This window comes from Hipposideros armiger, unplaced genomic scaffold, assembly GCF_001890085.2.
Source record: "Hipposideros armiger isolate ML-2016 unplaced genomic scaffold, ASM189008v1 scaffold_28, whole genome shotgun sequence".
NCBI classification, from domain to species: domain Eukaryota; kingdom Metazoa; phylum Chordata; class Mammalia; order Chiroptera; family Hipposideridae; genus Hipposideros; species Hipposideros armiger.
Window position 1 is genome coordinate 797507 of NW_017731378.1, and position 19571 is coordinate 817077.

The 19571-nt window shown below is 54.6% G+C and overlaps 1 protein-coding gene across 4 annotated transcripts in view; it reads right to left on the bottom strand.

Moving 5' to 3' along the window:
- Positions 1-381: 381 nt before the first annotated feature.
- LOXL4 (lysyl oxidase like 4) overlaps positions 382-19571 on the bottom strand; it is a 20339-nt gene continuing 1149 nt past the window's right edge. Inside the window, exons 2-16 of one of the 4 annotated variants that reach the window (XM_019636241.1) lie at positions 16236-16300; positions 15759-16064; positions 14964-15142; positions 13949-14154; positions 12519-12557; positions 12191-12410; positions 11173-11356; positions 10841-10995; positions 9968-10135; positions 8956-9118; positions 6402-6645; positions 5162-5277; positions 4312-4448; positions 3806-3917; positions 674-1661 (exon numbers count right to left, since the gene is read on the bottom strand). In XM_019636241.1, the coding sequence (XP_019491786.1) occupies positions 1591-1661; positions 3806-3917; positions 4312-4448; positions 5162-5277; positions 6402-6645; positions 8956-9118; positions 9968-10135; positions 10841-10995; positions 11173-11356; positions 12191-12410; positions 12519-12557; positions 13949-14154; positions 14964-15142; positions 15759-16032 (2268 nt within the window). In that variant the 5' untranslated portion in view covers positions 16033-16064; positions 16236-16300 and the 3' untranslated portion in view covers positions 674-1590. Of the gene's footprint in view, positions 1662-3805; positions 3918-4311; positions 4449-5161; positions 5278-5319; positions 6061-6401; positions 6646-8955; positions 9119-9967; positions 10136-10840; positions 10996-11172; positions 11357-12190; positions 12411-12518; positions 12558-13948; positions 14155-14963; positions 15143-15758; positions 16065-16235; positions 16301-19571 lie in introns of those variants that run through there. The other 3 variants (XM_019636240.1, XM_019636243.1, XM_019636242.1) reach the window with 3 other exon arrangements.

Here is a 19571-nt window from a genome sequence, read left to right on the forward strand (position 1 = left end):
ATGAAAGCAATTCTTTATATTCACAGAGCGTACCCCCGAGCGTGTCCCATTTTTTTCTAAGGACGGGGTAGCTCTCGTGATGTGAGGAGGGAAGCACTATTGTAAATCTGCCCCATCTGCTGCCATTCATTTTGGCTCTGTTATCAACGTTGATAATCCTTGGACTTTACCTTCTTGCCTCCTACCTTTCATCCCTTAACCTTTCCAACCCATGTTTCAGCACTGGGCCTGGGGAGGGCATTGGGAAGCAGACAGGAGACTCCTCTCTGATCAGAGAAATGCAGTAAGGCTGTTGTGAGTAGCGTGTGTGCCCTGCGCATCATAGTCACCAGCTCAGTGGGAGCGTGCGGGCAACTGCAAAGAACCACAGCCGATCTTGTCTTTGTAGCAGTCCATAGTGAGCAACCTTTATTGGCATTAGGGTGTCAGACCTGTAAGGATCATCTCTTAAGTGTGTCTAAGTGGAGTAAAGATTAAGAATCCTGTCCAAGAAGACCATAGGATTTTATACTACTTTGAGCAGGAGCATATCACAGCCACACCAAGCAGGGACGGTGGCTTTTCCTACATTTAGTCCTTAACTAAATTAAATGTTCCCCCATAGTTTCCTGTTCCCATTCTACCAGACCTGTCTTCTCATTCCTACAGAGATGAGTGGCTTGTTTCACCGATGTTCTTTCCATTGCAGAAATTTATTCAATGCAAAGTTCACTTCAGAAACTTGGCTGAGACCTGACATTTAGGCCAGTCCTGAGATGCACAGCAATCTTGAGGGAGATTGGATTGCCTGCCAGGTATATGGCACATCGTTTGTCCTTGGCAGAGGCCCTGGCTGGCGCTGGGGTCCATGTTACCCCAGCAGTCTTTCTGCTTGACCTTCTTTTCTGCTCTGCAGGAAGGCCCTATCTGTTCACTTCTGCAAACCTTGCCCCTTCTCAAGCCTTCAGTAATTGGTGGTGGTGGTCCATCAGGAGATAAGGGAATGCTTGAGGCCTAAGCTTCCAGGGATATTAGAAACACCCATCCAGGCAATAGGATAAAGGTAAGGGCACTAAAGCACAAACTCTTAGTATGACAGGTGAGTTCTAAATGAGGATAGATCAAGCAAGTGAATGGATTCACAAACTTCTTTGCCAGTTGTGACTTTGACACAGTTATATTGCTTTGAGCTCCTTGCAGAGAGCTATTCCCACCTCCTGTGTATTTTGGCCCTCTGTCCTCTACTCCAAGACATTTGCAAAGCACCAGTTAGATGGGGGACTGGGCCATTGTCCATCCCTAAGGAACTAATTGCTCCTGAACCAGGAACTCGGGCAAAATCCAGGAAAGATTGGGTCTCCTTATGGAAGAGGAGCTCAGCTGAACAAAGCCTGCAGGTCATAGTCCTTAGACCAGAGGCCCTGGGGACATCCCAGTGGAGCAGTACCATCTTGGTTTGCTGATCTTGCCGTCAAAGGCTTCCTGAGCAGTTCCTGGTGCCCCTTGGCACTGGCCCCTTTCTCTCTGAGTTAGGGTTCTGTGAAGGGCATGGCTCCAGTAAGCTGAGGTATCTGGTGTGTAGGCAGCAGCAGGGAGTGTGCAGCGATGGCTTCAGATGAGGTTGTTCCTGAGACGCAGCTCCTGCTCGAGGGAGAGCTCTGCATTGGCTCGGTATGAATCCCCTGTGGGCCAAAGGAAACAGTTCAGTCGGCAACCTTCCCACAGGCTCACGCCATCCCTGACCACGTCACAAACACACAGAGACATCTGCCGAGCTCATCCGTTACATCAGTCAGTCGTAGGCACAGACCCCAGTGCATCCTATAGAAACAGACCCTGACAGGTGTGCCGTTGCGGGGACACTGGGAAGAGCAGGCTATTCAGCGGGAAGGGTTGTGCTGGTTCCTTTCCTTTGGTCCTCCCAGATTCCTTTTCTAACCCCCTTTGTTCTCTCGTGCCCCGGATAATTGACCTGTAGAGGTGGCCTCACAATGGCTCCCTCATCCTCTGCTTTCTGGTGATTTAGGTCAGTGGGAAGCAACAGCAAGGGAATAGAGGGTGGAAGGAGGGAATAGCTGGGCTATGTCGTCGCCTGTTCTGGCAGTGTTCTGGAGTCTGCTCTGACTCCAGGCCAGGTTCCCCCTCCTCCACAGCTCCGGCTTTCGTCTGGGTCCAGGACACCCTCTGCCCCTTCAAGCCTAAAGGCGAAAACAGTTTCCCACTCGTGCTTATCCCTGGATGTCTCAACACCCCTCGTTTCCTTCGTCTTAACTCGCACCTCTATAAATAGTCTGTTCGTTAAATAACTTCAGACTCATCCAAGTGTGTTGTCTTCTGCAAGGCCCCTGAGGGTCAGAACTGCGTTGCTTTTCTTCCCCTCTTCCCGGCCCAGGATCCCTTGCAGGCTGCTGCCAGCGTCATGGAGGCTCTGCCGCCTCCCAGGTGCTCAGCCTCAGACTCCATTCCTGGCTCCCCTCACATTCCTGTCTAATTGGATGGCAGCAATAGCTACACAGTCTCACACCAACTCAAACCTAAGACTTCCTTCTTCCTCTTCGCATTCTGTCTTCCATCTGTTGCCAGAGTTACCTTTTGAAATATAAATCTGATCTTTCTGCCCTCTTGACTGAAATTTGTCAGTGGTTCCCGGAAGCCCACAGGATAGTCTGTTCTCTTAGTAGGAACCATCATAACCCTCCTTGCAAAGAACCTTCGTGGGTTTGAAGTACGTAGCCCCGTTTTACCATTAGAGAAAACCTCTGAGGTTGCAATTTCCTCATTGTCTTGCAGCTAGAAAGTGGTTGGAGTTGGATTTGGAACCCAGTGAAGCCCCCTGAAGCCAAATCCTATGCCTTTCCTCCTACTCGCTTCTCTGACTTCAGTCCCTCCTGTGAAACCCAGCTCAAATAGCCCTCCTTCTGGGCTGCTGCTTTCTCTCTCTGCTTACTCAGCATTTAGTTCATACCTGTTTGGGGTACTCAGTGTATTGGGGTTATCCATTTGAATGTCTTACCCTATTTGACAATGAGCTTGGCACCTTCCTCTTCTGTTGGCGTTCCTAGTACCTGGCTCAGTGTCCAGCACACAAGTAGGTCTTAAATATTTGTCGATTGAATGGACAAGTCTGCTTCACCCCACATAGGCAAGTGTGGGTGTGAACGCACACAGCCCATAGCAAATACAAACATTTTTAAACCTGAAGATGGGAGAATTGCTACTTTTCTCTATAGACAAGTAAAGCAACCACCTCCTTACTCTGCCCACCTCCCCGGATCGCTGCTTCCTCTTTTGTCTGATACTTCCAGTCCTGCAAGTGTCCTGAGCCCTGTTCTCCATGGTCCCCTTCTTGCAAGCAGTGATCACAGCTGGAGATAGCAACACAGATCTGGGGGGAGGGGAGGGGAGGGGAGGGGCGTCTACTTCTGCCTGTGAGGCGGTCAGCTGAGGAGAGAGGCCACTAGAAAAGGCCAGGCGGTCAGCTGAGGAGAGAGGCCACTAGAAAAGGCCGTATGGAAGGGAGGGAAAAATAATAGGAACTGGAAAAGGGAAACCCTGACATGGCTTGAAGTAACAGGAAAGACCAAGACAGATGGGAAATTGAGTTTACAAACCAAATAGCCTTAAAGGGATGTAGAAGAAGTAGCTATTGGGAGAGGCTCGATGGTCTGATCAGTTTGTTCTGGAAATCTACCTGTGAAAATGTCAAAGGAAATTGCACTGTGTTCCACGCCTGGCCTTTCACGCACACCTTCAAGTCACACACACGGATGCGTGTGGGCCTGCAGCCCCCGCGCCCGTGCAGAGCGGGCCTCGGCGGCGTAGGTACCTGTGTGGCAGTCGTGCAGCCAGACCCGGTGCCCATCGTATTTGCAGCGGCACTGCATCCTGTTGTTGGAGAAATCCGACTCTGCCACTTCGTATTTGGGGTTCACAACCACCTGGAGTGAGAGGAGGGGGCACCGCTGAAGACAGGCGATGTGGCTTCTGTGTGTGTTGACAGTGACCGGAATAATCCTTTACATCTCATGTAAAGTCCCACCACGCATGTTTATATTCTCCCCTGATCCTTCCACTTAACCCAGGAAGTAGGTGTTCGTGTCCCTGTTTTATAGATGGGGACTGAGGAGTCACAACTGAAAAGGCAGAATTGTCCATTAAGTCAGGACTCAAACCCAGGTCCTCTGGACCCTGATTCAGTGTTCTTTCTCCTTCAAGTGCCAGACCTGTCAGAGAGCCTGTTTATGATATTCTCTTTCATGTGACCTCAGGGAAGCTTGTGGAACATCTGGGGGAAATGGAGTCCCTGTGGGGAATCCCCACGCGCCCCCTTACCTGAAAGATGTAATCACCGGGGCCCACGTCTGTGATATCCACCCACTGGCAATCAATATCATGCCGGTAGGTGTCCCAGCAGCCGACGGTCACTCCCTGTTCCCCGAAGTTGGCACACGCATAGCGCCGCTGCAGTCCTGCAGGAGGGGTGTGCCGGTCACTGAGGCCCTGGTTAGGTACTCAGGACCGAGCACTCTGCTCAGTCTTTTCAGGAACTCCACCATTTATCCCTCACATCAGCCTCACCAGTCAGATTTTACATGCAGTCAGACCAGGGGCCCAGTTTCAGCTAAGTAACTTGCCTGAGTATCAGAGCCAGGATTCCTACTAATCATGAAGCCAGCACTGTAAGCAACCCCACCTGTGACAGATTATTTCTTTGGATGCTCTAGTGGAAATCCTTGTTGGCCTAGGAAATGTGGTTGGGAGATTCTAGTTACTGGGCTAATACGTTTGCCCGTCCATCCATCGGACCCTCTGAAGAGCCGCTGTTTACCATGCAATTCCTAAGGCGCAGGAACTGTGTGTATGCAAGTAGGCATCAGATGATCTGTGCCCTCAAAACACTTAGCTGAGATGGGACAGGTGTGCAGCTGTTAGCCAAAATAGAAAGTGTTAAGCATTTTAACACTGGTACAACGTGTGTTGGGAATGCAGAGGAAGTTGGGACCTTCCACCTAAGATTTCAGAAGGTATGAAATTGCCCTTCTCGAATTGCCTTGTGTGCTGACGGTTGCCAAGCCATCATTTCCAGGTGCCTGGGGTTATTGAACAGGGCAGAGGGGAAGCCGACGCCAAAGGGGGTGAAGAATATAACACCAGGAGGATATGCTGACAGGAAACCACATACCTGTGGGGCAATTCGTGTCCTCTAGGCAGAAGCTGGCCTTGTGCCCCTCAGCCACCTTGGAGCCATTGAGAGTGAGCAGGTCGTAGTGGGTGAACACCTCAATGCTGTGGTAGTGCCTGCAGAAGGGGCAGAGCTGTCAGTCTGGCAGCAACAGAAGAGGGTCCTCTGGAGGAGTTGGCAGGACAGACGGAGGCACCGGGCCCCATCATTACCCAGAGGAGAACGTTATAATAGCAGGGCAGTGCCCTTCTCTCTCCCAAACCCAAGATTAGTGTGACCCACGGTAGGGGAGCCTACTTTCTTGGTTCCCCTGCCTGGCAGCAAGACACAGCTGCCCCCATTACCTAGGGTGCTGACCCAGATGAGGAGAGGTGAAAGTTCTGTCCTGGCAGCCTCCAGCGGCCTGGCTTCAAGGCCTGACCCGGAGGTGGAGGGAAGGGGTACCTCCGGGGACCAACCTAGGTGCCCAGCTGCTATGGAGGGTGCTTACTCTGCTCCCTGTCAGCCCGGGCCAAATTGCCACCGTTGTTTCCAATCCAGTTCTAATGACAGCTCTGTTCACGCTACAGGGAAAGGTGCTCATTATCTCAGCAAGGCCAAGTCCCAGAGTCGCTGCCCATTCCTCTCGACTTTCCCACCCACGGCCTGTGTCCTGAAGAAGCAACCCCTCTTTTCCGTTCTGCCTTTGTCACGGGCATTGTCTCTGCTGCTGTCTGGGCTGGAGGCTCCGGATAGGGAAGAATGCCCACCGTCTCCTTTTAGTACCAGTATTCACGCTCTTCTTTGGGGACCTTGCTTTGCTGCTGCAGAAACCAGCAAGCTTTTCCTGCAGAGCCAGCATCCTGGATGGGATGTCTATTTTGGGTCTCCAGGTTTCTGGGAGTCCTCACTTCACCTGGCTTTTAAAGACAAGGCTTAAGGTCCCACATAGAAAAATTGTCCAGCATTGTTCTAACAGAGACCGGCTCTGCTGGCAGTCGCTGCTCTGTTGGCTGTGACTATGGGAAATGGAACTCATGAGCACCATCAACATGGCCACAAGCAGGGCCGGTGAGCACGCAGGCTGCTGTGCATGGGAGTCCCTGTGGCCTCGTGTGGAGGCCAGGCCAGTACGGCTCTTACCCAGAGAGCACCCCCCTCCCGGAGAAGTTTGCCTGAGGCCAGGGAAAACCCAGGCTGATTTGGCGCCTGGACCCTGCTTTTTGTCCCTCTAGAGCCATGGCCATGGGCAGGCACTCACCTGTGGCACTGGTGCCAAATCCAGCTGTGGCGTCCTGCCTTGGGACGGAAGTCAGCCCGACCCAGGTTGTAGATCTGTGAGGAGAAGCGCAATAGCCGCCGGTGTCCGTAGGGCCAGTCCATGTGGTCAGCAGACTGGGAGAGGCAGTTCTCCTCGTGGGCGCAGTAGAGCTGGCTGAGCGGGCGGTCCTCCAAGTAGGCCGTCTCCTGTACCAGCTGGGCATTCATCACGAGGTCTGGAGCACCTGGGCCGTGGGGGGCACAATGGGGATGCAGAGGCAGACGGGAGGCAGCCGTGTTGGTTCTCTGGCATGGGGGACAGGCTGGCCCCCGGACTGAGCTCTTTTGGGGGACCCCAGGAGAGTAGGGTGGGTTAGGTGTCAGGAGACGTGGGTTCTAGTAACAAAGGAATGACTTAGTGCCTTAACTCGGGGAGGCAGCCAGTGTCACGGTTAAGTTCGTTGGCTTTGGTGCCAGACCGCCTGGGTCCATGTCTTGGCTTAATTTCTGACTACACCATCAACTAGCTCTGTGACTTGCTTAACGTTTTTATCTTATTTTCCTCATCTGTAAGATCGGGATAATAATAGTGATAATACCTGTAAGGTAATTAGATCATCATTGGGCCCATGGTAAGCATGTAATTGATGTATGTATTTCTAGTGTAAAATGCTTCTCAGCCTGTAAGTGCGTTTGTGCAGCTTAGCCCATTACTGCCCTCAGTAAGCACTGCGGTTTACCTCAGCTTACTCACTGTCTTTCTCTGGGTCTCAGTGCCTTCAGTGTAAGGGGTGAGGAGAGGGATGGGGGTGGGCAGTTGGGAGAGTTCATCTCCAGGCCTGCTCCTGAGCTCTGCCGTTCTCATCCATTCTGCTCTGGTTCCTAGGACTGCGCTTTCTCCCAGGTCCCCTGTCTCACCTGATCGCTCTCATGGGTGTTCAGACTAGGGCACCCTGGGCCCTCTGAGATATCATGGACATGCCTGGTGCTTCTGTGCATAAAAATCCAACGTGTCCGAGCCGGTGTCTTGATCAACTGCTCAGTGTGCCTCTCCTGTTTCCTTCCTGTCACCAGCTCTCACCCTCCCCAGAAGCCACCCGCCTCCTCTGCCATTTGCTATCCCTCATGTGTGTTAGTACAGAAACGTGGAGATCCACAGAGGTTGCCATGTAGCATCAAGACAGAAAAGGTGCCTGTTCTCAGTGCTTGTCCGTGCAAAAACAGGATTACAGTTCACGTTTCTGCCAGAGGCATCATATGGGTGAGCCTATGCGCTGACTACACTGAGATGGGCACGCTGGTTTATGTCAGTGGATGGGCACTGCGGGTGGGAGCGGGGGTACGGCTGGTTTGCTCTATGATGACTGGGATTACTGAAAATGCACTTGACATTCCTGTGGTATATTTTGGAGAGAGCCAGCGTGTGCTCACTGACAAACCCTAGAGTTCCCGAGGGAAAGAAGGAGAGCTTTCAGAGAGAAGGAGAAGAAGTGAGAGTAAAGGAAAGAAAGAAATGAGAAAAATCAGAGGGCAAATAGGGATGGCCACAGAGTTTGCAGCAGGTTGGCTGTGCTGAGCCTGTGAAGCTGCAGCTCTCACTCCAGGCCAAACTTGGGGGGGGGGTACAAGTTCCCAGGAAGGGGAGGGAGTGGGGAGCAGGCCCCCCCCACCCCCACTCAGGGAGCCTTGGTGTTGGTGAGGCTCTCTCCAATGCCCCTTCACTCTGTAGGGGAAGGTGTGCTGTGAGGCCAGGTGTTCTTCCAAGGTGCACTGGACAGAGAAAGCCCTAAAGCTCACTGACAAAGGCTGAGGTTGTCTTGGCCTTGAAGCTTGGCTGGGAAGGTCAAGCGGCCTGGGGGGTTGGTGCCAGCCTGCAGCCTGTGGACTGGATGTATGTAGATCTCTTGGTACAGACCTGGTTGGCAGGTGTCAAACAGAGGTGCCGCTGCCCCAAGAATCAAGGTGTGTGGGGGCAGACTAAGGCCTAAAAATGGCCTTGGCCTATAGCCTTCTGGGTACATCCCACAGCTCGGGAGAACACACAGGGAGGCTGAGGCCCGGGTGTCCTCACGTTTATTGACCCTCTACAAAAGCTTTCAGACCTTTTCCTTACTACAAACTGCAGTAGGAAATATATTTTATGTCATGCCCTAGTACACACATACGTAATTCCAAGAAAAAATACTACCCTTACTAAATACATTCTGTTGTTTTCTATTCTGTTTCTTTTTATTTTTTAACTATAGGCCATGACATGAAAATTAAAAAACACTGTTGTATATCTGTATATTTTTCACATATTCTCTGTTTTAATTCTCACAATAAGTCCATGAGGTAGACAGGGCTGGGTTTGTATCCTCATGTGATTCGTGACTCGGCCACACACACACCTGGTGAATGGCAGAGCTGGTGCTCCAAGCCCAGCCCCCCTTCCGCTCCCCCACCCTGCTGGCCTTGAGCTGGGACCAGCACTCAGGGCCTTCCCTGAGGGCGGGGGGGGGTGTAGGCTTGCTTATGGGGACCCTGGGCCTGCCGGGGGCCCCCGCATTACTCACTGTCTGTGCAAGAGACTCCAGCTGAGAAGCGCCCCGTGCCGTGGGAGCAGTGCACCGGCCCGTGCCTCTGGCACTGCTGCAGGGCCAGCTCTGTGCCTGAGCAGCGCACCCCGCTCATCACCACCTCTCCAGCCCCGGGCGTCCCCTGCCAGTACCACGTGTCCTATGGAAATAGCCAGCACCACCCAGTCAGGGCTGAGAGGTGCCTTTGAGTCATCTCTGACACCCTTCTGGGGCCTGGACCCCATCGAAGCCTGTGCCCAGCCTCAGCTGGAAAATCTTTAGCGATAGAACAGTCCGTGACACTTTTTGGAATCCTCTGCTAGCAGACACTTCTTTCATGTATGGAGGCAAAAATCTACTGCCTGTGGTTTCCACCACTGGCCCTGTTCCCGTCCCTCTCCAACATGGCAGCCCTCAGCTATTTGACGAGGATGGTCCTGTTCCTGCCCCCCCGGGTGGCCTGTCTCATTTCCCAGCCCCAGATGGCTGGTGGTGCTAGGGTTGGGCCCATCTGGGGTGTGTTTCCTGGGTGTGTTGCCCTGTATTCACTTTAGTCAGCATCCCAACTCTTTGCCAAACAGCAAAGAAATCTTAAAAATCTGCGCTGCAGGCTTTGAATGGTCTTGCCCCTGCCTCCCTCTCCAGGCCCGCTTGCTCTTGGCAGCCACACTCTACCCTTGGGTCCTGATTTCCTCTACCGAGTCGTGCTTCCTTTAGCCACAGGTCTTTGCATGGGCTGTTTGTTCCTCCCCCACCTGGTCTGCCTAAGTTCCGTCCATCTTTCCAGTAGACACAATCATGTGCCTGTTGCGTGAACGTTTTATTAACAATTGCTTCCCTCCCTTGGCTGACTGCTCGGTGAGGCAGGAGCTGTCTTCTTCACCATAGTATCCCCAGCACCCAGCATTATGTAGGTCCAGAGTTTCACTCAATAGTTAATTGTTGGATGGATGGATGGATGGATGAACAGCTTTAGCACAGGAAGTTTTGGAGCAAGACAGGGGCCTACCTTGATGGCGTGGTTGGCAAAGCCGAGGCCAAGCTGTCGACAGGCCACCATGGCTTCGGTGAGCCCCCAGTGGTCACTGCACACGGCGCCCCAGCGCTGGGCCCTGTTCACCTCCACCAGCACCTCTACCACACCCTCCTCGGGTGTGCGCCCGCCAGCCAAGCGCACCTGCAGTGGGTAGAGGTGTGTGGCCTTAGGAGGGGAGAGCTCAGGACTCCCAGGCCAGATCCCCGTGTGGCCCCGGACACGACACGCCCCTTCCCTGGGTTTGTCTCCCTCTCTGTAGCATGAGGACGTTTTGCCAGATCGTCCGAATGTCCCTGCCTGCTCGAGAATCTGACTCAAAGTGCCTGCTCCTGGGGCTCCTGCTCGAGCACTCGCCCTCCGCCTACCTGGAATCCTACCATTAACGACAACTTGCCAGTTGCGACGGGCTTCCTGTCTATCATCCCATTCACAGTGACCCTATGAGACAGTTAATCCAGCTTTACAGAAGGGAGAACCAAGATCAGAGACACAAGAGGTGTGCCCGCAGTCCACGCTAGCAGGACGCCTGAGCTCTGACCATCCCAGCAGCCTCTCCAGTCCACTCCCCAGCTGACAGCCCCAGGCACCTTCTTTCTCAGCTTTACAGGGATACTGCGAGGGTGTTACGGGAGAGCGCATTCTCCTAAGAGTCCCCATTGCCCTGCGGGGATATGGGCCAGGCCTGGGGAGATTCAGGGAGAGGTGACGGTTTCCAGGCTGGCTCCGCGGGAAGGCTGATGGGCACAGGCTCGAGCTGCCGCTCATGAATCCCTCCCCACGGGCTCCATGTCGTGTCCTGGGCTTCCCCAGTCCCCAAGCCGAGGCCATACCCAGACCTGAGCTCACCTGATTCCGGAAGCCCATGTTTGGGACATTGCACCTGACGGCGGCATCATTCTCATGTCGACAGCCATTCTGGGACCCTTCCAGGGAGGGGCATTCACTGAATGTCCGCTCGTATCCCCTGCAGCGCACCTCACTCAGGTGGATGGACCCCAGCCCTACAGAGGGAGGGAGAGAAATGCTATGTGAGGCTCCATCTCCGTAGCCCCCCAGCTGTGGCTTCTCTTCCCAGAGGGGGAGATCTTCTGTCCTGGGTTCTGGCACCCCAGGGCCACCAAGGGATGGACCAGTGGCACATCGAGGCCCTCCCACCCCACCCAGGCCTCCTCACTCACCTTGGCCCAGCTGGGCCCCAAAGAGGGCCTCGCGAGCAGAGCCAAAGCCAAGCTGACGACACAGGACGCTGGCGGAGACGAGGTTCCACCCGTGGTCACAGACGGTACCCCACTGGCGGTTCATAAGCACTTCCACCCGGCCCTCGCCCACCTGGGCGCCAGAGCGGAGGCGCACCCTTGGCTCCTGCTGGGAGAAAACTGCCTTCAGGGAGGGCCAAAGAGGAGGGATGGCTTGAGCCAGCGTGGGAGCCCGGGCAGGAGAGCCACTGACCGGAGCTCCGGTCCTGCCTGTGACCACTCACAGCTGTTACCTCGCATAAGCTGTTTGTCTCAACCCCCCTTTCTTCAGTGACAAAGAGCCACCACAATCATGACAGTGAGAACAAATTCCCGCTCTAAGGAAAGCCTTAGGCGGGAGTCCCTGGGCTTCACAACCCTGCCACCTTGTCGCTGGGCCAGTCCCTTCCTCTTGCTCAGCCCCTGCTTCCTCGTTGCCCTTTGGGGCTGAACTAAATCAACACTCCCCAAAGGGATCTGTGAAGTGATTTTAGAGACGTGCAGGGGACATGGTATTAATTAAACTGACTTAGGTTGTGGGGAAGCTATTTCCGTTTCAACTCCCTTCCACGCCTTCCTGTTTCACGGAGGAGGCCATCTCATGGGCGCTGCCCTGTCTGTAACACCTCGCCAGCACTTGCTCAGTGCTTTTTATAACAAAGGGCCAGGCTCAGGTTCAATACGGGATGTAGCTACAATGTAATTACTGTCTTTATGGGTACCTCCTATTCATGGTGGGTGATGTCAGCTTTCCACTTATGGTAGGGTTACAACGGGTCCCGTTTAAAGAAATTCTAAGGTTCTACCATTCTGGGCTTTGCTCTCTTCCTCCCAGTTGCACCGATGCCTCCTTGATAGGGGCTGCTGTCCCTCCTCCCCGCCAGTCCTTCCCCCAAAGGCGGGGTCCTGCTGAGAGGGGGCCTGTGCCTCGCTGCTGGGGTGCAGGCCCCACAGGACCCACCTCTGCCCGGGATTCCTTGCGCCCAGGCTTTGCCTTGGCAGGGCGGAAGCGGGGCCCTGCCACACAGCTGACCACAGCGTGCATGCCACCCAGGCAGGCCGGCCGCAGCTTGCCCCGTGCCGGCGCCACCTGCACCGGGCAGCTGGCTATGTGGGGCTCCGTCCCCAGGCAGTTGACCCGGTGGATCCAGAAGGAATTCTTCTGGGTCAGGCTCCTCAGCCTGGAAGACAAGGGAGATGCGGGTGGGGAAGGGGTTGAGGGAAGCTCAGGACTCAGGGAGGCCAGGCGTGCGCCCTTTTGCACCCTTCCCCCAGGGTACTCCCCTCACCTGGATTTTGGATCCTTCATCTTCAAATTCCAGACTTTCCTGGGGAGGAGAAAATAGGTGGGGAGTAGAGTGGGTGCCAGTGTCCCCCTGGGCCCTCACAGTTGTCCTTGAGTTTGCAACAGACTTCACAGCTCGTCAGCTTGTTCACAGATCTTATCGCTGACCTTCACCGCAGCCCTGAGAGGGCGACCCCCTCACAGATTTCCTTCCCACGTTACAGGAAGGGAAAGCCGGGCCTAGCGAGCTCCCTCGACTAATTCCAAAGCAGGGTCTCCGCTGTACTAGGCTGCCCCTGGGGCAGGCAGCTCCCAGCTTGTCCTCTCCCCAGTCCAGAAGAAGGGGCACTTTTAGGGAGCACCCCCAAGAGAAGGTGACCCAGGGGAGAGACCTCTCTGGGGACAGGTGGAAGTTGAAGGTCTTGCTGGTGGGGGCTGCCCACCCAGAGGCTATAATCAGGGCTGCCCTCCCCTGGGTGGTAGGTGTGTCAGCGAGGCCCAGGCGTGCAATTACCAGGAAGTGGGGAGTCCGGGGCCCCCATCCCAGTCCCCCCCGCAAGGATGGAGCCACGTGACTGGTCTTCATGTGACCATGTGACCTAAGTCAGAGGCAGGTCAGAGCAACGAAAGCTGATGGGGGTAGGAAACAGTAGATGACTCAGATGCTCTGTGGGAGATTTCTCCTTGGATGAGAAACACGCAGTCTTCACTGACAGAGCTGGTGGAACTGTGACTAGCCATCATTTACCAGCTGATGCAATCTCGTGACAATCCTGTCCCGTTTCTCACAGAATGTTTTATGTCTCCTCTCCTGAATGCCGCCCCACCCCATACCTCACTTACAGGTACAGGTAACCCAGCCAAGGCCTGGCTTGGATCAGAGAGGCGGAAATTCACTGGGGCAAAGTTGAGAGGCTTCCCTGGGGATTGGATAATTGAGACTCAGATGTCCTACCGAGGCCTCACAGCTAGTTACCGGCAGAGCTGAGACCAGAACTCACGTCATCTAATCCTTATGGGCAGCACTGTACATTATTTTCAGTAAAGTCTACTTTTGAAATTAGGAACAGGCTTTTATATTCAATTGTTTTCTTTGGGGGAGTATTCTGCCCTGTAGTCAATTCTTTTTATCTGATTAGCAAATACGTTTATTTTCTGACCATTGCTGGGCATCTCTCTCAGGATCTCAAAGTTCACCCTCCCTCTCCTCTTAATTATTCCAATAACCCAGGAAACCAGGCGCGTTCCTCAGCTGGGCCTGTCGCCCTCTGATTCCCAACACCCACTGAATGTCCTGCCATCGACACCCGCCCCCGCCAATCGCACTGACCTCTGGAAGGGCCCCCACATGGCCCCCACACACTTACACGTGTGCGCACAGCCGCTGCCCACACCCCTTCCTCCCCTGTGCCCTCCACCCAGCCGCCCTCCTACCTGTAGTAGTGGCTGTCGACGGGCGCCTCGCTGGGGAAGCCCAGCATCCCGCACACCACCCTGCTGTTGTTCCTGGTCCAGCTCTGGTCACACACCTGTCGCCAGTGACCCTCGTACCTCACCTCCACGGCTCCCTCGGTCACCGGGCTCTGCCGCTTGGCACTGGCTAGGATGGGCTTGAGCCGCACCTCCTCCAGCCGCCGGCCCTGCAGGGAGTGTGGTCACCGTGGGCCCCAGGACCCCTGCCCCTGCGGAGCCCACTGCAGGTCTTCGCGTGGGACAGCCAGGGCTCAGAGCGCTTAGAGACCCCCCCCCACAGCCCTTCATTGGTCAGGCCAGGAAGCAGGCCCCGACAGGAGGAGGCGTTTGTCCAAGGCAACATGGTGAGCTCGAGGTAGAACCTTGGCCTGTTTAGGGTCCTTTCCTCAACTCCAGGGAGAACCAGGTAGGTCTGTGCCCTCCCTGGGGTCAGGATGGGAGCCCTTGGAGCTTGGGCGGCTTCCACTAGGTACAGAGGGGCCTTTCTCATGCCACCCTGGGGAGAGCTGAGCATGGGCACAGACCAGCTGCTTGAGACCACCAACAGGATCCCGCGGTCCATGAGACCCCCCACCCTAGCCCTGGGGTGTCTTAGACCATATGGAGCTCCTCCGGGCCAGCTGTCCTCAGGCTGTGGCTGCCTGGCAGGGGGTGGTAGGAGCCAGGCCCTGCCCTGCCTGTGCTTGTTGTTTGGCTCGGGCTGTTTTTAGCTCAGTTGTTTGTGCTGGTGAGAGGCAGCAATTGTGGCCAGGCCTTGTGGGTGAGGCAGCCCCTTGCCCGCTGCTGCCTCCCATACAGGGAGCAGCTTCAGTGATTCCCAGCAGGCCCTGCCTCCAGCTGGGGCCCTCTGTCCGTGCACCTGTTGCAGGCCACGCTCTGCCCCCTTGCCCCTCCCTCCTCTAGTTTCATCACCCAGGAGGCTCCCTGTCCCCGACCGAACACTTGGCTCAGGCCAGAGCCTGAAAAGCCTCCTTACCTGGGGCCCAACGGCATTGGAGACCCTCTCAGAAAAATAGCCACGCAGGCGCTGAGGATGGCATACCACCCCGACGTCCTCTGAGTGGCTGCAGTCACTGACGCCCCAGCCATTAGACCAGCACTGGTCCAGGGAGCTTTCTGTGCCCACACAGCGCACATTGTCTAGCCAGATGGGTCCTGTGGGGGAGGGGACAGGCGATGCTCAGGGGCCACACATGTCACATACATACACTCACACATGCGTGGGCACAGAAAGGCAGGTCACAGACTCTGCCTCCTGGATGGGACCCCACAGTTATCAACGTCCCTCTTAAACCCTGAGTAGAAAATGGGGGCGGGGGGTGGTGTAGAGAGAAGAGAAGAGTTGCTTCTCCTGGGATCTTGGTATCTACAATGCTGCCTATTGCCTCCTCTTGGCGGCAGGTCCTATAGAATCTTTTTAGAAAATGCCATGGAGATCTAGTAATTAGACTAATCTGTTCACCGATTCATCCAACCATTTGTTCATTCAACAACATTTGCACCCATGTGTGTCAATCACTGTTCAAGGAAGTGAGAGTTGAGTGGTGGTCATGGTGGTGGCCTCATTGTAAGCAAGAATGGGAGGGTGGGAGCAGAGGTCATTTGCAGCCGGGGCACTCAGGAAATGCTTCATGGAGGAGGTCATTTAAGCTGGGTATTGAAGGACAGGCAGGAATGTGATGTGTTCTGGTGGAGCCTCGCTGAGCCCAGCCCCCGAGGGAAGCCCACCACCATTTCCTTGTCATCCTGCTGGGCAATAGCAGTCACTCACCCTCCCCTGGGCCATACTTGGCACTGTGGGCCCAGGTCAGGGCTGCCTCGAAGCCCAGCTGGCGACAGGCTACTGTGGCCTCCTGGAGAGCGAAGTTGTCATCACACACAGTACCCCACTGGCCCTGGTGCAGCACCTCCAGGCGGCCCTCCTCTGGCCTGCTTCCTGGGCCCACCAGCCGTAGCTTCGCGGTGCCCAGTGACTGTAGCCTGCTGGGAGGGGCCTGGCTCAGCAGCAGGAGCAGGGGGAGGGTGACTGGTGGAGACCACATCATGGTGACTTCAAGGGCAGCTGAGGCCAGGGCACCTGGGGAATGAGTAAACGTGACAGTGATCACCACCTCTACCCCTGCCCTCAGGCCTCTTCTAGCAGAGACAAAGCATGGCAGGCCCGACTATGTGTGGGAGGTAGGGCGGGGGTGGCGGCGGCACTGGTTGAGTCTCGGCTCTGAGGTTAGTCCATTTGGTTCAAACTCACCATTTGTTGGCCATATGAACTTGAGGAAGTTTAAGTTTAACCTTACTGCATCTTAATCTCCTCACCTGCGAAGTAGGGATAATAATTCCTGTCTTGCAGTGGTGTTGCATTAAAGAAAACACTATATGTAAAGTGTGTAGCACAAGCCTCAATAAATAGCTGTTCTTGATATAGTCTTAGATGTGAGGTAGAGGAGGTGGCCTACCTGTGAGTCATGGGGGAGCCCCCAGGGGTGCCCTGAGGGCCAGCATATCTACCCCAGGGGCACTGCCCTCACTTGCCTTTTGCTGTTCCCAGCACCCTGGCCGCCCTCACCACAGAAGGCTGGTGGAAATGCTGGCACAGAAGGGCCATTTGAGGGAAGCTAAGGCCTCTTCCACTCATTTGCTGTGTGGTTTGAACTCCGTGGGCCCTCATTTCTTATTTCTGAAATGAGGAGGATGCACCAAATATTGTCTAATATCTCTTCCAGCTCAGATAGTCTATGATATCCTCAAGCCCTAGCTCTGGGTCCATCTGGGTGCATGATTCATACACTGATGCCATAAACATTTCTGGAACACTTGCTTCAGGCCGATTATTAGGCCAGGTGTTGGGACACGGAAGTGAAGCCATTAAACACTATTCCCTGCTCTCATGAAGCCCAGGGAAGAGGAATCAGGGAAGGCTTTCAGAGACAGGATGCTTAGCCTGGGTCTTGTCCGATGAATAAGAGTTCTCCTGGGTGGGGAAAGGGGCGTTCCAGGTGGAGAGAACAGAATGGAGAAAAGAGGAGAGGGAAAGCGGTGAGTGTGCAAAAGCAGGAAGTGCCCTCTTAACTCCATCTGCAGTGTTGGGGACGTGAAGGGGATGGGGTGGAGGGCCAGGCTGGGGCTAGATGATCCAGGGATCTTGTGCACCATGCAGAGAGTTTGGCCATCTTGTAGGAAGCTAGGGGCCCTGGGAGCATTTTTGGTGGTGACAGTACACCGGAGAGAGGGCTCCTGTCTCCAGGAGGCTGTACTCAGGTGCTCTTTGAGTCCTTAGAGGGCATGAAGTTTGGGGCTGGTCCTCTCTCCCTCATACATTAGCAGCCTTGGTCCTGGGACTAGGGTCAGGGGGGAGCACAGCGGAGAAGGTTATAGCTGATTAGAGCTGTCACAGTGTCTGCAGCACCAGTGCCAATGTTCCTCCATCGCCAGGCTCTGTTGCTGATGTGGAGCTGAGGCGGCCTGGAGCAGTGGGTGGAGGAAGTGGGGTCCCTGGCTCCCTGTTCAGTGTTTGTGTCATAAGAGAGAATCTTCTGGGGACACCCCCTCTTCCGTGGTCACTGCTGCCCTTGGACGATTAGGTAGCTGGTCAGTTTTGGTAGGGACGGTCTCATGGGGGTCTCCTGCCACTCCTGTCCCCCATAGGCTGGCATTTGGCTGAGAATCACTCCTTATTCCTTCCTCACCCAGCCCCACCCACTTCCACTGCCAGTCCTCCTGCTTTGGCCAGCCAGGGGCTGCGTCGAGCGGGCTCCCAGAAGTGCTCTGAATGGGCTCAGGGGTGAAGCTCCACTGTACCCAGAATAGAGCCAGGTATGTAGGTGGCACCCTGTAAATATCCATGGTTGCATGGATTTGAGGTGGCATAGCACCGAGTTTATGTGTACAAACTGGGGGTCAGACTACCTGGGTTCACAGTCCCCTTCCACCAATTAGTTTCTGGGGGATCTTAGGCAAGTGATTTCATTTCTCAATGCCATAGTTTCCCCTCTGTAAAATGGGGGTGATAATAGAACCCACCTCGTAGGATTCTTGTGAAAGTTAAATGAATACATGTTAAACCCCTAGAAAAGCAAGCTCTCAATTGACAGTGAACTATTAGTAACAGCAACTGTAACAGCTACTATAGAACCATTGGTCTAGGTTGGTCCCAGCCCCTCTTTGGATAAAGAAGGAATGGAGGCCACATCCTAGCTCAACAGTAAGTCCCTGGGACCCTTCTTTGTGACATTCTCCAGCTTTGCCTCTCTTCCTTCTGAACCCAGGTTCTCATCTCTCTATTTCCTCAGGCTGTGTGTTGCCTCCTCCCCTTTCTCACTGCTGAAGTCTCTTCCTGCCCTGACCCCTCCTGCACTTCCAGACTTAAATACTGTTTTCTTCACGCCCTTCCCCCCTTGGGAGCCTTTGGGGGCTCCCGGCTGTCTGTCACCAGAAGGAGGGTCTCTGCTGCTTGGGATGACCCCATTCCCTCCTCCATCACCCCTAAGGAGAAGTTAGACAGCTAGGTTCGGAGCCAAACGGAAGTCCCGGAGGGTAGGAACCTTCTACAGATGACAAGAGAGGATGGAAGGATTGGGCTCAAGGCCCTCCAGCTGTTAGGACTCAGTGGCCGCTTGGGTCTGGCCTGAGAGATGACCCTGCTCCTCATTTCCAGGAGTCAGGATGCTCCTACCTCTGCCACCAAATTGTTGTATGACTTAAGTCACGTGTTCTCCTCTCTCTGAGAGGAGGTGGCCCTAGGGGGTCCCTATATCTATGACATGCTCTGATGAGCCGTGAGGTGGGCTAGGCAGATCTGCCTTTGCTGACATCCCCACAGCACCATGGAGGTCTTATTAGAGGCTGTGGACAGTCCTGGGCCAACAGGCTCCCTCCCCTCCAAGGGCCTCCCTGGAGGCAGGGGTGAGCTCCTGTAGTAAGACCCTGGGCGCTAGGCTGCCCAGGAGGTGAATGGGCCACAGTGGGAACTGAGAGTCAGGTACAGGGGAGCCCCTCTCCCAGCCCTCCTGCCCGCTGCACGTCCCTCTACAGCTTTTGCTCACACCAAACTTGTCTCCTCACATTCCCCAGCATATCCTTCCATTCCCAGCCTCCGTGCCTTTGCTCTCACTCACTGTTCCTTCTACGTGGAGTATCCTTCCCCTTTATTTCAGATTGTTAAGTTCCTACACATCTCTCAACCCCCAGCTCAAATGCTACCCCCTCCACGAAACCCTCCGAGGTCCCCTCCTTCCTAGCACTTGGTGTGTTTACTTCCTGTCTCTATCACCAATCTCCACAGTGTCCCCATAACTGGCCCCCCAGCGCTGAGCACAGAGAAGAGGACCAGGCTGAGGAGCCCCCCACAGAGAAGGAAACAGCCTCAAAGTGGCAGCTCTTTTCCCAAGTGCAGGAGAGGGGGAAGGATGCAGGGGGGTAATAATAATTATCATAGAATATAAAAATATTTATTGAATGCTTATCTCCACTTTACAGATGAGAAGATGAGACCCAGAGAAACTAGGTAACTAGTTTAGCTAGGATTCAAACCCAGGCAGCCTGGCTCCAGAAACCAGGCTGTCGGCCACGAGAGGTGGAGGTTGGGGGT